Raw genomic sequence first — 14,593 nt, forward strand, 5'->3', positions numbered from 1 at the left:
GCCCTTCCTTCCCACATCCCAAGCCCTGAAGTGCAGACAGCTCTCCTTTCTCTGGGAACACACTTTGAATGAGAAGCTGACTCCAGCAGGTCAGGCTCTGCCGATCCCTCTGGATCAGTGCTCCAGCCAAGCCACACTGCTGGGCTGCTCTTCCCCAGGACCCGCTTCAAGCATCAGCAGATGGAGGCAGAGGAGTCCCTGGCAAGGAGGAACCTGGTTTGGAGGGGCTTTCCCATTCCTGTGGGTCCAGCTGCCACTGCTCTGAGCCAGCAAGGCTTTGGGAGGAAGTTCAGGGGTTCTGTGTCGCTGGGGAAGGCCCCAGTGAGCAATCCCAAACCTCAGCAGGCACTGGGGGGGCCCCTGACCCCCACTGTCCTGGCTGCAACTATTTCTGAGTAAAAAACAGTGTTTGCTTTGGGGAAAGAGAATTCCATCCTAACCCACCACTTCCCATGGAGTTTTCTGGACCTTATCTGGCATTTCCTTTTGTTGGGAATTCAGTTATCAAACTCCCCTCCCCTGCCCTGAGCTCTGTCACCCCAAGGATGGGGTTTCTCTGGCCAGGTGGTTCTGACAGTTGGTGAATGTTTCCAAAGTAATTCAAACAGGACCCACCTGCCCACGGCAGCCACAAGCAGGACCTACAGTAACAGGTCCAATCCCCACAAAGAGCCAGAGCAGGACATGAAAAGTCAAGACATGTTGCCAAAAACACAATGCTTGTTGAACAACTCACCTAAAAGGCTGTGAGACAAACCCACATCCAGCCCCTGCTCCAACCGTTCCTCAGCTCTCATAGGAGACCCAGTTTTCAGCCACCAGAATAGAAAGCTGGGGCAGCTGAAAGAGGAAATGAGAGCCAAGAGGGTGAAGAAAACATCTGTAACAAGGCATTTATTGATGTGCAAGTCTCTGTTCTGAAAGAGAATCAGCTGCTTCCCCTGGCTGGGCTCCCAGCTGCAGCTCAGGCACTGCTGAGCATGGGCAGGTAAAACAAGGAGTGACCAACACGGCCCACAGTCCCCTGTGGGGTCCAGGACAGGTCCAGGACAAGGTTGGGTTGGTGGATGCCAGCACAAGGTAGATGTGGTAGCATAAGTCTGGTCTTTCCACTGGTGCCCCATGTCACAGGGATGTCACTCAGCAGAAGTTTTTCACCTTCTGTGCTGCATTCTCCACAGGCCTTTGAGCATACGAGAGAAGGAAGCAGCACAAATGTTCTAGGAGACCTTCCCTGCAGGGCTCAATCCCACAGCTACAGCGAGGATCCATGACTCAGCCTTCATCCAAACATACCAGAATGGGGGATAAATCTCAGAAGAAACAAGCTCTGTCAACTGGAAAAGACCTCACACACACTCAGTTCTGTGCTACCCCTCCAGAGAGAGCTGGTGGGGTCCAGAATGGTTTGGGTGGGAGGGACCATAAAGCTCATCTTGTTCCACCCCCTGCCATGGGCAGGGACACCTTCCACTAGCCCAGGTTGCTCCAAGCCCCGTCCAACCTGGCCTTGGACACTTCCAGGGATGGGGCAGCCACAGCTTCTCTGGGCAACCCGTGCCAGGGCCTCACCACCCTCACAGGGAGGAATTTCTTCCCAATGTTCCATCTATCCCTGCCCTCTGGCAGCAGGAAGGCATTAAACCCATCTTCTTCTGAAGAGGCTGTGCTTGGGACAGAGATCAAAGCTCCAGGGGGAGGAAAAGGAGAGTATTTGATGACATGAGACAAAAAAAGATACAATTCGTCACAGTTCCTCATCTAATGGATGATTAATGTTCACAAAAACAAGCACTGATAAAAACATCTTTTCACCCATTGGCTGAGCTGCCAGAAGGGTCAGATGGCATCCCAGCCTAACCCTGCTCCCCACACACCTCACTGTGCCACTCTAACTCATGAACCAGCAGAAAGCTGAAGGGGGTGGGGAGAGGGAGAACTCGGGGAGCTAAATCAACTCCCTGAAGGATCAGACAGCAGAAGAGCAAAGCAAGTGTGGGGTACACAGCCAAGAGAGCTGGGGTGTCCTGTGGAAATGCCACACAGTAGGGGTGACACATTCTCTGCCTGAGGGGGATGGAGCAGCAGCCACCTGAGACACCACCCAGCTGACATCAAACAGACCGTGTTGGAGGAGGCAGTGGATGCACCCAACCCTCCTGGCTGGGGTGGTAACCAAAGGTATCAACAGGGGAACGTGCAAAGATGCTTCTACCGGGTCCTGAGAGGTGAGACCAGGGCAGGGAGAGGCCTGGGAGGGCCAACAGGGGGGTGAGCAGCTCCTGTTGAAACGAGGCTCTGGTTTAATCACACCCAGAGACAAGCCTTGCCTCTGGAGAACTGATTCCACCCTCAGGGCTTATTTGCTCCATCAGCAAAGACCTTGAAGTGAGGAAGGCCATGGCAGCCCCCTCTGCCTTTGTCCTCCAAGCTTTAACACATGGGTTTGAGGGCTCACCTGTCACAGGGGCTTGGGAAGGGATTGCTTCCATTGGAGCTGCTGCTGCAGGGCTGGCTCTGTCCAACTGCTGGAATTGTCTCTTCCACACTTGCCAGAGTCCTGTGCTGTCCTTCTCCACCTGCATCCCCTGGCCCAGGCCCTGGAAAGGCTGAAAGGAAAATCCTGCAACTCCAGCTGGAGCGAGGCTGAAGCTGGTGTGTTCACAGAGCACAGCCCAGCAGACCCTGCAGCCTTCCCTGGCATTAAGCTGTGGGCTTCTAAAATCTCTTTCTGCCAAAGCCTAACACTTTTTCCCCCTCAGTTTTCTTTCCTTCCCCAGAAATCTCCAGAACACTGAGGTGAAAAGATCTTCCTAAGGCTTTTTTCCCTCCTTTCCTAGTGCTGAGCCACCACTGAGCATTCACCATGGAGAGCAGATTTTCATCAGCAGAGACTCAAAATGATGTGGGCTGGGCCCTTCCACTGATGGAAGTTCCTGTAACTTCCACTGAGGCTTCCCAAAGCTCTGGGCTTGGGATGTGATGAGTCCAGCATGACTCAGTACAGGTGTTTTCTTACTGCCTTTATCAGGCCAAATTCCTGCCTGTGTCTAGGGACAGAAATTCAGTGTCACCCCATGGCTGCAGCACCTGGAGGAGAAGTGACAGGAGAAGCAAGAGGTGAGACACATAACACACCAAGCAAGAGGCCAAGGACAGGCTCAGGTGAGCCAGGACACCCCGAGGCCCTCACACCCCTCACCCCTGGGCCAGCAGCACTGGTGTCAGCCCTGGCCACCACAGGCACCTGGGGAGAGCAGCAGGGCAGTGCTGGAGTCACCAGCCCTGGGAGCGCTCAAAAAACGAGTGGATGTGGCACTTGGGGACATGTTTAGTGGACAGGGTGATCGTCAAAGGTTGGACTTGATGACCTTGGAGGTATTTTCCAACCTTAATGATTCCGTGAATGAGCACAGGGGCGGGACACAGCCCTGGGCGGGCCGGGCTGCCCGGCGGGAGGGGGCTGGGCTGCCCGCGGCAGCGGCTCTATTTGCTCAGCCGCAGCAAAGCCGCTCATCCTTCTTAGCTCCCCGTAAGCCACAAGTCTAACCCCTTTTAGATCACACTCCGGCAGGGCAGGAATTTAGTGCAAGGGATATCAAGCCGGGGTTTAGGTGGTGTTTGACCTAGTTTATGAGTGCCGTGACATCACAAGGAGCAGTGCTGGGGGCACAAAGGGACACAGAGTCTGCAAGGCAGAGACCTGAGCAAGAACTGAGAAGCCCTTTCACAGCTGGGCAGTGGGTGCTGGGCTGGGGGAGGGCAGGCTGGGTCTGAGCCCCCCTGAACAGGGACTTAAGAACAGGGGGGTCCAAATGGTGCCTCGAGTTTGAAGTCCCTCAATCCCATTGCCAGCCAAGGTGAAGGAGGATGCAAGTGGGTGCAACCTGATCCAAGCCATGGCAGGGGGTGGGATGAGATGCTCTTTAGGTCCCTTCCATCCAAACCCTTCTGTGAAATATTCCAGACAGGACAGACAAGCTACTGTAGCTGCATCTATGCAGGGGATTTGGGATGTGATCACACCATCAGCACAGAGGAGATTCTTCTGCTGTGCGTGTTCCAGGACAGGAAGGACCCAGGCACTGGGAACAGCACAACAATGACACATTCAGGGGACAAGAAAAGGGCTCCAGGCCCTGAACATCTCAGAGGGCACTGAACAGCAGCTCTGCTGCCCTCCTGGCTCACCTTTGTCCCCAGAGCATCAGCACTGATCTCCTCACTGGCACTGCCTTTTCCAGCCTGTCATTGTCTAGTCTTGGACTGGGGGATGGATGGACTAAGAATTTCTCAGGGAAGAAGCACAGGCTTAAATAAAACATTGTAGGGACTGCACAGAAGTGAAAACTAACCCAAATCTCTGCTCCAAAATGCAAGTGTTTCCCAGGCTGTGTACTCTGAATGTTTCTTTCAAACAAATCTTTAATGGACTCTCTCAGAATGGAATAGCCAAATGCAAGGAAGGGCCTGGCCAGTTCCCTCTGGGGCAGCAGCACCTGTCCCAGGGATAGATGTGCCTGGACACCTCCTGCTGTACTCAGAGACAGCTCCCCCCTGCAGGTCCTCTCCTTTCCAACTGCCCTTCTGTGTCACAGCTCTGTTTCAGGATGGAGCAATGGCAGCTTTGAATGAATCCTCTTGTCTGTCCCACGTTCACTTGGCCAACTGACTCTGCTGTAGAGCACTTTGTGTAGGTCTGGCTCTGAGACCTGGCTCACCTCAGTCAGGGAAAAGGTGCTTAAGGAAATCTGGCTTTACCAACACCTCCTTATCCCACAGAAGATGAAATAATTTCCAACAGGATCAGGGGTCCAGCAGGAAAGCAGACAGCAGGTCTGCACCTGTGCAGAGCCCAAGCTGTAAGAGGCACCCACACTCCAGGCTAGGTCAATGCTATGCTGGTAAAAGACTATGGCTGAACTGAAAGGTAAAAATCCTCCCCAAACAAGCAAAAAGGTACAAAAAGAGCCTGAGAAGAAAGGCAGTGATAACTGCAGAAGTTGCTAAGTACAGTGAAAGGACACAAAAGGCCTTTGTCTGCACTGCACAGATGTAGGTGACCACGTTATCTGCACCTACATGATCTGGAGTCTCTTATATAACCACAGTATCTGCAATGTTTTATCCAGCAAGAGCACAAATAGAGTTGTGGCTCTGCCTGGAATTCCTGCAGTGGGGGTAGGCACAGGAACAGCCCCCTCAGCCTCCCCTGCCACGGAACCAAACTGAACTGGGAGGTTATTGGGGACCAGAAGGGACCACCTGCCCTTTCAGGTTCCCAGGGAGGGCTTTAGGAAGCAATCACTGGGCTTTCCAAAGGAGGCAGCAAATCTGTCCACCCTTCTCCAGATGTGCAGCTGTTGGCTGTGGCAGCATTCCATGCACACCTCTGGGCTGGGAATGCTGAGAACCCAAGTGAGACCTCTGTATGAAGGACTTGTGGTCTCATTCTTGATTACTGCAGGTTCCTGAGCTCAGCCTAAAGGCACACCTGCCTAAACTTGTGCCTAATAATACTTTGGAATAATCTGTGTGGGAATCAGGCCCAGCTCCACTCCCCAAACTAATTGGTCACCAGTAATCAGCGTTTCTGGGGTTCCTAAGCCTGGCCTAGAGAGGGAACTCAAAGCTTTCTCCCCACAGCACATCATTGCCAAAGAGGATGAGAAGGACTCACCAGAGTGGACAGTGTCTGGCATGTTTGTCCTCCAGGTTTTGCTGCAGGGAACTGCCTGACACTCAAAAGAATATTTACAGTCCAAGGAAATTAAAACCTTCACCCAAATGTCTGAGCTGGGATCTTTAAAGACATCTGTGGAGAAGGACAGAACAATCCTGGCGTGAGAAAAAGAGGTATTTCATCAGCATTAATAAACCACAAAAATAAACCAAGGGTGAAATGAGGGATTCTGCCAGCCTGGGGAGTCTGGCTGCCTCCAGGGCACGTGTGTTGGCTGGGCTGTGAACTGAGTTAGTGACAGCTCTGCAGGCACCTTGAAAACTGTCCTGGAATAAATCTTATTAAATGTACAGAAACATCATTATCTGTGAAATAGCTGTGAAAGAAGCCAGAGATTGGCCACCAGGCTGAAGGAGGAGCTGGGCAGTGGGGTTTCACCAGCCCTGACACACCTCCCTTCACGCTCACTTCAGCTCCATTCCCACCATCCCTGTGCTGGCCTGGACACACATGGATGTCACCAGGACCCCACGGAAAACATGCTCTTCATTAGTGGCTCTGTGAGTAGCTAATGAAGGTTGACACCATCCACTGAGCACCTTCCTCACAGCAATCTGAACCTTTGCAAAGCACGTGGGGGCTGTTTCCTTTCACAGACACCCGCTCCAGGCGGGATTTGTTTGAGATTTTCCAACAAAATAGCCCAGCTGTCTCGAAGAACACGAGGGAGGGCTGACGACGTGCTGCTTGTCCACCTTAAAAGCATCAAGGCCTTGTTTTAGGAGGGCGCGTTGGCAGCGGGACTGTTCGGCCCAGCCCCCGGCAGGGTGGATCTCGCAGTGCCGAGGTTCGGGTGAAAGGCAGAGCGCTCCTCCGCGCTCCTTGAGCTCCCTCTGCCGGCACCGAGCTCCCAGAAAGAGCAGGGACAGCCTCTGGAACCGCCCCCGCCTCCCGAGCTGTACCCACGACTCCGCAGCAAACTCCACAACCGAACTGTCCTGGAGCACACGGGGGCAACCTTCCTGAGGCAAAGCCATGCTGTGGATCCCCAGGATACAACCTCTGATTATTTTATGGGTGCAAATGTGGGAATGCTTGACCCAAACCCGTGCTGGGTGAAGCAGCGGGATCCCTGCAGCCCGGAGAACCAAGGGAATCCAGCCATGACCTGACCGGGGGAGAGCGAGCAGACACTGCCTCTGAACACGAGGAGGAGACTGGAAGCAGGTTTGGAAGCAGATCCAGCCTCCGTGAGGCATCTGGAGAAGGTATTTCAGGTGCTGGTATTTCCAGAGGCTGATCCCGGAGCTGAACGAAGATGTGAGTTCCTGACAGGAGGTAATGGAGCCTTGGACTGGGGGTTTTCGTGTGTCTTCATAACGACCCCTGAGCATAAGAGCACACTGACAGCTGGGATCTTGCACCCAAAGCTAAACCAGCACCACGAGCTCCCCGAGCCCTGCGGGGCCGCAGCTCTGCCCTTCTGCTCCTGGAGGGCTCAGGGCTCCTCCCCAGGGCTGCCAGCCTGGCCTGGCCGCAGTGGAGGGGCTGGGCCCCCGTGGTGCTCAGGGAGCGCAGATGTTGCCCCATAACTGTAACCACGACTGCTCAGCAGCCACGACAGCAACGACAGAGACGGAGAAGGCAAAACAGCCCCATAACAGCCGGGGGGCTGCGCGGCCCCCGGGCCAGCGGCGCAGGGGAGCTCAGAGGCGGCAGCCAGGAGGGCCCGGGTGGGACACCTCGCACAGGTGCAGCCGGGTCCCCCGGTCCCCGCGGCCTCCATCGGCCGCTCCGGTTCCCCGGGACCCCCCGGGTTCCCCCGGCCCCGCGGGGCTCGGGCGGCCCAGGCCCCGCCCGTTGCCATGGGAACGGCCCGTGCCCGGTGTCCCCGTGTCTCGGCCCCGCCGCTCCGCGTCCCCGGCGCGATGGTTCCGCAGGGGGCGGCGGCGGCGCGAGGGGAGCGCGGCGCCTTTAAGAGCGGCGCCGCCATGATCTGCCTGGTGCTGGGGCTCTTCGCCGGGCTCTTCCATAGCGGTGCGGGACGGGCGGCACCGGGACCCCCCGACCCTGTGCCCCCGTCGGCTGGGACCCCCCCGACCCCGCGGGCCCGGGATCCCCTCTGCCCGTTTGCCTGAGGGCCCGGGACCTTCCTTGTCCTCTGCCCCCGCGCCTCAGGGACTAGGACCCCCACCCCTGCCTCTGTGTCCCCGCACCCGCGGGCCAGGGGCCCCCTGCCCATGTCCTTCAGCGTCCGAAATCCTGGGGTCCGCCCTGTGCCCCTTTGTCCCTGGGACCCCCCTCCTGACCCTGTGCCCCCGCGCCCGAGGACCCTTTCCTTTTCCTCCCGGGATCCTGGCACACTCCCTGCCCTTGTGCCCCCGCACCTGAGACCCCAGGACCTCCCCTTGTCCCCGTGCCCGGGGCCTGGCTCCCCCTGCCCGCCTGCCCCAGCACTGGGATCCTGGGACCTCCCTGTGCCCCCTTGGCTGCAGGCCCGGGGGTCTCCTTCTCCCCCTCACCGCTGTGCCCTGTCCCCGCAGCCCTCGGCGGGGTCAATGAACGCACCTTCGTGGCCATCAAACCCGACGGGGTCCAGCGGCACCTGGTGGGGGAGATCATCCGGCGCTTCGAGAGGAAGGGGCTGCAGCTCGTGGGGATGAAGCTGTTGCAGGTGAGTGGCCGGGCCTGCCCGGGGGGTCCCTGGAGCCAAGGAGCCCCCCAGGCCCCGGCTGTGTTGGTAACTGCAGGGGTTCTGCTGTCACCCGGCTTGCACAGCACCAGCACCAAACCCTCCCAGGGCACAGGGGTGTTGGCACACAGGTGCCTGAACTGCCTCTCGAGGGTGATGCCCGCTATGGGGAGCACAGCTGTCCCTGGCTGTGTCCATGCTCCAGTGCTGGCACGTGGAAACTTCCCTCTGTGTCAGGCTGCTGCTGGTTCCCTCCTGGAACTGAGCACCTGTGCAGGAGCTGGACTGTAACACACAGAGTCCAGGTTTCCCTGCATCCCTCAGGTAGCTAAGCTAAGCTCTGTGCTCTCTGCAGGCCTCAGAGGAGCTGCTGAGGGAGCACTACGTGGCCCTGCGGGACCGGCCCTTCTACGGCCGCCTGGTGAAGTACATGAGCTCCGGGCCAGTGGTGGCCATGGTGAGTGTGGCCATGTCCTCTGCACCAGGGGACAGGGAGGAAGGACAAGGTTTGAGCAGCACTGGCTGTTGGCATGATGGAAACAAGGTGGCTTCTTTCCTCAGAGGGTCTCTTGAAGCTGTACTGTCCTGTAGGGATGTTTTCTGTGGTAAATTAAATTGTAGCATCACTGACTGGTTTGGGTTGGAAGGGACCTTAAAGCCCATCTCGTTCCATCCCCTGCCATGGGCAGGGACACCTTCTACTATCTCAAATTTCTCCAAGGCCTGTCCAGCCTGGCCTTGAGCACTTCTAGGGATGTGGAGAAATCCGCAGACAATTCTGATTCTTTTCCAAAATCAACTTTTGAAGGCTATTTGGAGACACCCTTTCCTGTCTCTCACCCAGGTGGATCAGAGGGATTCAGAGGACAGATGTGATGTGCTGGGGCACTGTGGGGGCTGATCCTGGTCCTGTTCTCCTGTAGGTATGGCAGGGCCTGGACGTGGTGAGGACGGTTCGCACGATGATCGGGGAGACGAACCCGGCCGAGTCCAGGCCTGGCACCATCCGAGGGGACTTCTGTGTCGAAGTCAGCAAGTGAGAGCTTTGGTTTCTTCTTCCCTCAGCGTTTCAGGGCATCTTGTCCAGACACTCATGTGCCAGGCCTGCCTGAGCCACGTGAGCCTGCACGCCCGAGCAGAGCTGCTCTTTTCTGTGCTCACAGCAGAGCTGAGCTCTGCCTCCCAGGCTTGGCTTTGGCAAGAGGAGGAGTCTGGGTTTGTGTGCTTCCCTCTTCCTGAGGCCTCTGTTGAAAGCAGATGGGGTTTGCCTGTGTTTTCCTCTGGGAATCAGCTGAGAAGAGGAAGGGAGGAGCCCTCTCAGCCTGGGAGTAGGTGAAGGTTCATGGGTGGTGACCTTGGGTGGCCACAACCTGGCTTGTGGTAGGCACGGCTCACACTGAACCCTGCTGGCTGAGGTTTCTGTTCCTGGGTGTCCAATACCAAACCACCTTTGACAGAAGGGAGGGGGGAACTCTGGAGGCACAGCTGGAATTACTGACATAAAAACAAGCAAACCACTTGCAGCTCCTCCTGGAGCAAACAAATGGCTCCTCATCATAGGAGGAAGGAGTTCTGGGAATGGGCAGCTCCTGCACATCCATGTCCCACACCCTGAGCTGGAAGAAGGGGGGGGGTGGTAGGAAAGAATATTGTGGGATAGGACTGGCTCCATTGCTTTAATTAAATTGGTCAAGGGGAAATTTTCCAGCATCCTCTTCCACCTTCCTGTGCTGAGTGCCAGCTGATCCCTGTCTCCTCCCCCCAGGAATGTGATCCATGGCAGTGACTCAGTGGAGAGTGCCCAGCAGGAGATCTCCCTGTGGTTCCGCCCCGAGGAGCTCACGTGCTGGGAGGACACGGCCCAGCACTGGATCTACGAGTGAGGGAAGGACACCTTCCTGAGGGGACACAGGACATTTCCATCCATTGCATGGCTGTGGATCCTGCTATGGGATTCCTGTTCTGCCTGTGGGGTCCTGGGAGCTGGGCTGTGTCTGGAACAATGTGCTTCAGCTCCTGCCAAGAGTAACTGTTTCTTTTTTTCTCTCTGCTCTAGTAAGTATTGCTCTGTTTGCTGCAGTATCTTAAATCCCAAGTAGCTCAAGCTGATTTACTGAAGTATGTCCTGGACTCTGGGCCCGTCCCTGAGTGTTCCCAGCCCTGCCTGGTGCAGGAGAACGTGTGTTCCTTGGTGCTGGGAGAGGTGCTGGTCACGACAAGGTGATGGGATTGATAGAATTTACCTGCATTTCTAGAAGGCTTTTCACCAAAGGCTTTTAAAGAACTGGGCTTCTGTGGGGTGTGGGGGAAAATTCTCCCTTGGGGTAAGAGTGCATTCCAAAACAAGGAATGAAGGATGGAACGATCCCTCTCCCTTGGTGGGAGCTTCATGTGCTGGGGTTGGCACAACCCCACCCGGCTTCTGACATGATCAGTGAGTCCATGGAAAAGTTTCTCCAAAGGCTGTTAAATGCACAGTTTCTCTGGCTCCAGTTCCTGAACTGGGAGCAGGGAAGCAGCTTCTCCAGCTGTGCTCTGGTTCTCTGGGGCTGCACAGCCCTGGCCTGACCCCACATCCTCAGTCCCACGCTGACCCTGCCTGGGGACTGACACAGGCTGGTGAAGCTGCAGCACTGGGGCAGCCAAGGAATAGAAGGGGGAGAGTGAGGCAGGGAAGGATTTGTGGGTTTGGGGCTCAGGAAGGACTAGGAGGATTATTTAGTCCTCTCTTGTGCACAGTGCAGGCTGTGGAGTCCTGGCACTGAGCTCTGGGAGATCCTGAGATTTTTTTTGTCTGATGGTGGAGCTTCCCTGCTGGGAGGATATCTGGAGACCCAGTTTGTAATGGGCTGGACACCCCCTGTGAGCTCTCAGTGGGCCACCCAGCTCCTCAGAGCTGTGCTGGGTCTGGAGTGTAAGGACAGGGACAGTGACATGGCATCCTGCCATCGAACAGGGACACAGTTAAACCCAGGGAACCAGATCCCCTGGGGCTTTCCTGTGTGTAGGGTTTTACCTGTGCCTTTGGGGCCTGTTCCGCTCTGCCTCTGGCTCCCCAGCTCTGTAGCTTCTGGGGGACGAGGGCAGCTCTCTGGGGGCAGAGAGAACTCACTCCACTCCCACTCTGGGCTAGGGATCTCCCTCCAGTGGGGCCTCCCTTCCCTTCCCTCAGCTGCCCAACTGCCTCAGCCTGGCTCCTCCTGCCTTGGCCTTTTTGAGGAGCTTGCTTACAGCTCTGAATACCTGATAGATCCCATTTGTTCCTGGAACTCCTCCATTTGGCTGAGCCCAGAGTCTGGCTGCAGGAGACACTGGCAAAGTAAAGACTGAGGTGTGAAGAGAGCAGGAGGAATATTTCATTTGTTGTTTAATAGATGTATGGAAAAAAGCTGTTAGCTCCAAGAGGTGCCAGTTCTGTGACACAGGTAAACTGGCCAAATCCCTGAGCATCACCTCTTGCCATTGCCTTTTCCCGAGGGATCCCTCTTCTGTTGGCACAGATGAGATTTAAGGTGCCCTCCCAGTTTCAAAGCACACTGGATCCCAGTCATATAACAGCCCTGACTCCTCAAGGCACAGTCAAGGCCAGCCCTCTCCTCCTCCCTGTGTGTAGTTTGGTGTCTGCCATGAACTCGTCCCTCTCTGGGCCCGAGGGAGCAGCCCCAGTGCAGGGAAAGGGTCCCAGAGGCACCGCTGTGTGAGCGGGGACGGGGCTGGGCTGGGGGTTCCTCCAGCCCCTGTGACTTTAATTGCTTTGCATGTTGGTTCCTGCTGCTTCTCCTCTGTCCAAGACTCTGTTAAACTGTAACAATAAAAGTAGAAACTGTCTGTGGATCCTCTCAGGGCTCTTGAAGGCAGGAGCCCGCAGGTGCTTGGCAAAAATAGCCAGGCCAGCCCAGCCAACAGCTGGAGGCAGCAGTTGTGTCAGAGCTGGAGGAGGTGAAGGCAGTGATCCCCTTGTCTCTGCCCTGTGCAGGGCTCCAGTGCTTCCCCCTGAACCAGCAGCCTGGCTGGGATGATCCCCAGTGGAGCCAGACCGATGCTGCAGCACCGTGTGCTTGTGGCAGCAGAGCCAGAGGGCTCTGTGCTCCTGCAGGACTCAGGGAATCACAGAATAGTTGGGGTTGGAAGGGACTTCTGGAGATCACCCAGTTCAACCCCCCTGCCCATGCAGGGTCACCTGGAGCAAGTGACACAGGAACATGTCCAGGTGGGTTTGGAATGTCCCCAGAGAGGGAAACCCCACACCCTCCCTGGGCAGCTGTTCCAGAGCTCTGCCACCTCCATGGAGAGAAGTTCTGCCTCATGTTGAGATGGAATTTCTTGTGGTTTAGTTTCTGGCTGTTGCTCTTCATCCTGTCGCTGGGCACCATCAAAAAAAGTCGTGTACCAGCCTCTTGACTGGATGCCAACCCACTGCCAGTCCCTGCAGGTCCTGTGATCAGCCCCTGGCTTCTGCTCCTGGGGCTTTGCCCTGGATTTTGAGCAGTGTGTTTGCTGAGGATTTGGGCCTGAGCTGGTGCCATCAGCCAAGCAATACAGGGTACTGGAAAGTGGAAGAGGGCTGAAATTATGGGATGGGAAATGGCTTTTAACCTGTTCTCTCCATGGTTCCTCCCAGCACTGTTAGTGGATTGACAGAACACAAAGCTCCAGCTGCAGTGTGGAGCAGGACAATCCCCTCCCTTGACCAGCTGAACCCCAGGATACACTTGGCCCTTTTGGCTGCCACTGCTGACCCTGATTCAACTGACCCAAACCCCCAGGTCTGTTTGCTGGGCTGCTCTCCAGCCTCTCATCCCCCAAACTTGTGTGTGACCTGTCCCAGGTGTGGAACCCAGCACTTGCTCCTCCTAAACAACACACAGGGGGTGACTGCCCAGGTCTCTGTAAGGGCCCTCTACCCTGAAGGACCCCACAGCTCCTCCCAGTTTAGTATTGTTGTCAAACCTACTTAATGTACATTGAATTCCTGCATCTGGATGATTTATAAAACACTCAGTGGCAGCAGTCCTCAAACTGAGCCCTGGGGAGCCCACTGGTGACTGCCCCAATGTGACCCCATTTCCTGTGACCCTTTGAGCTCAGCCAGCTGCTCACCCACACTTGTGGAGCTGTGGGGGACAGTTTATCCAGGAGACTGGGAGAAATGGTACCAAAAGCTTTACTAAAACCCCAAACCACCACATCTACTGTCTGCCCTCGATGGCTTTGACACAAAGCTGGAGGAAGTGCCCAGGAAGCTCCACCTGGACATGAAGAAGAACTTGTTTGCTGTGCAGTGATCGAGCACTGAACAGCCTGCCCAGGGAGGGGGTGAAGTGCTCCTCACTGGGGATATTCCAGAACCTCCTGGACACAATCTGGTGCCATGTGCTGTGGGGTGACCCTACTGGAGCAAGGAGTTGAGACCAGATGACCCACTGTGGTCCCTTCCAGCCTGACCCACCCTGGCTGTGACTGATGACTGCCTTGTCTTTCAGGTGTTTTTCAGTAACTCCCTGCATAACCATCTCCATAATTTTACCAGGCACTGAAGGGAGACTGACAGGCCTGGAGGTTCCAGGGTCTTCCTGTTTTCCTGCTTGAAATCTGGGACATTTGTCAGCTTCCAGTCAACAGAGATCTCTCCAGACTCCCCAAACCACTGCAAAATACCAGAGCAGTCCCACGATGGCATCAGCGGCTCCATCAGTACCCTGGCATGGATCCCATCGTGTCCCAGCACACCCAGCTGGAGCAACCAGTCCCAGACTGGTTCAGGGTCCGCTGGGAGTTTGTCATCCCGCAGTCGGGGTCTTCCAGCACAGCACTCCGGGGATCCCAGTGCCTCCAGCCTTGTCCACAACATCCCCTCTTTGGATGTATTGTATAGCTGTTTCCCCTTATAGTTACACATTCCCTAAGCTGTATTTCCTCCTACGGAATGAACCTGAGCTTGTTTAAGTGCTCCTGGCACATGAGGGGCTCTGAGGACGAACGCGGCTTCCTAGAGGCTTCACGCGAACGACTTCTATTGGGCTGCACCGAGCGCTGCTCGGTGAGTGACGGGGACGCGGGCAGCGGCTCCGAGAGCCCTGAACAGCCGCTGCTGCCGCCGCCTCACACCCCTCCCGATTCAGCCCCGCAGCGCCGGGCGCGGGTGCCCAGCGGGTCCGGCCCCGCTCAGCTCCGGCGGTGCCTCAGCCGCTCCCTGAGGGCCCCGGGCCGCCATGGCC

At 56.3% G+C, this 14,593-nt stretch overlaps 1 protein-coding gene and 1 long non-coding RNA gene across 3 annotated transcripts; one reads left to right on the forward strand and one right to left on the reverse strand.

The window, feature by feature from the left end:
• Positions 1 to 735: 735 nt before the first annotated feature.
• LOC127468623 (uncharacterized) lies at positions 736 to 6,778 on the reverse strand. 2 transcript variants are annotated; one of them, XR_007903619.1, is made up of 4 exons: positions 6,136 to 6,778; positions 5,681 to 5,815; positions 2,459 to 2,609; positions 736 to 840 (listed from the first exon to the last, which is right to left on the reverse strand). It is a non-coding gene; the product is annotated as an uncharacterized LOC127468623 (long non-coding RNA). The 2 variants fall into 2 exon arrangements; XR_007903618.1 differs by having other exon boundaries at positions 5,681 to 6,778.
• A 799-nt stretch (positions 6,779 to 7,577) lies between these two features.
• On the forward strand, positions 7,578 to 10,484 carry LOC127468505 (nucleoside diphosphate kinase 3-like). The gene is made up of 5 exons (XM_051781751.1): positions 7,578 to 7,720; positions 8,227 to 8,357; positions 8,731 to 8,832; positions 9,299 to 9,411; positions 10,141 to 10,484. The coding sequence occupies exons 1-5, from the start codon at positions 7,612 to 7,614 to the stop codon at positions 10,256 to 10,258; spliced, it is 573 nt and encodes a 190-aa protein (XP_051637711.1). The 5' UTR covers positions 7,578 to 7,611; the 3' UTR covers positions 10,259 to 10,484.
• The last annotated feature ends 4,109 nt before the right edge of the window (positions 10,485 to 14,593 follow it).

The sequence above is a fragment of the Manacus candei genome, unplaced genomic scaffold, assembly GCF_025592945.1.
Source record: "Manacus candei isolate 608988 ecotype Guabito, Panama unplaced genomic scaffold, ASM2559294v1 h1tg000002l, whole genome shotgun sequence".
In the NCBI taxonomy this organism is placed as follows: domain Eukaryota; kingdom Metazoa; phylum Chordata; class Aves; order Passeriformes; family Pipridae; genus Manacus; species Manacus candei.

What these genes read in the sequence shown, in the direction of transcription:
- LOC127468505 (XM_051781751.1), top strand. Translation starts at nt 7,612, where the DNA reads ATGGTTCCGCAGGGGGCGGCGGCGGCGCGAGGGGAGCGCGGCGCCTTT. An exon ending in CCGGGCCAGTGGTGGCCATG is followed by an intron (nt 8,833 to 9,298) that starts GTGAGTGTGGCC and finishes GTTCTCCTGTAG; the next exon opens with GTATGGCAGGGCCTGGACGT. An exon ending in TTCTGTGTCGAAGTCAGCAA is followed by an intron (nt 9,412 to 10,140) that starts GTGAGAGCTTTG and finishes TCCTCCCCCCAG; the next exon opens with GAATGTGATCCATGGCAGTG.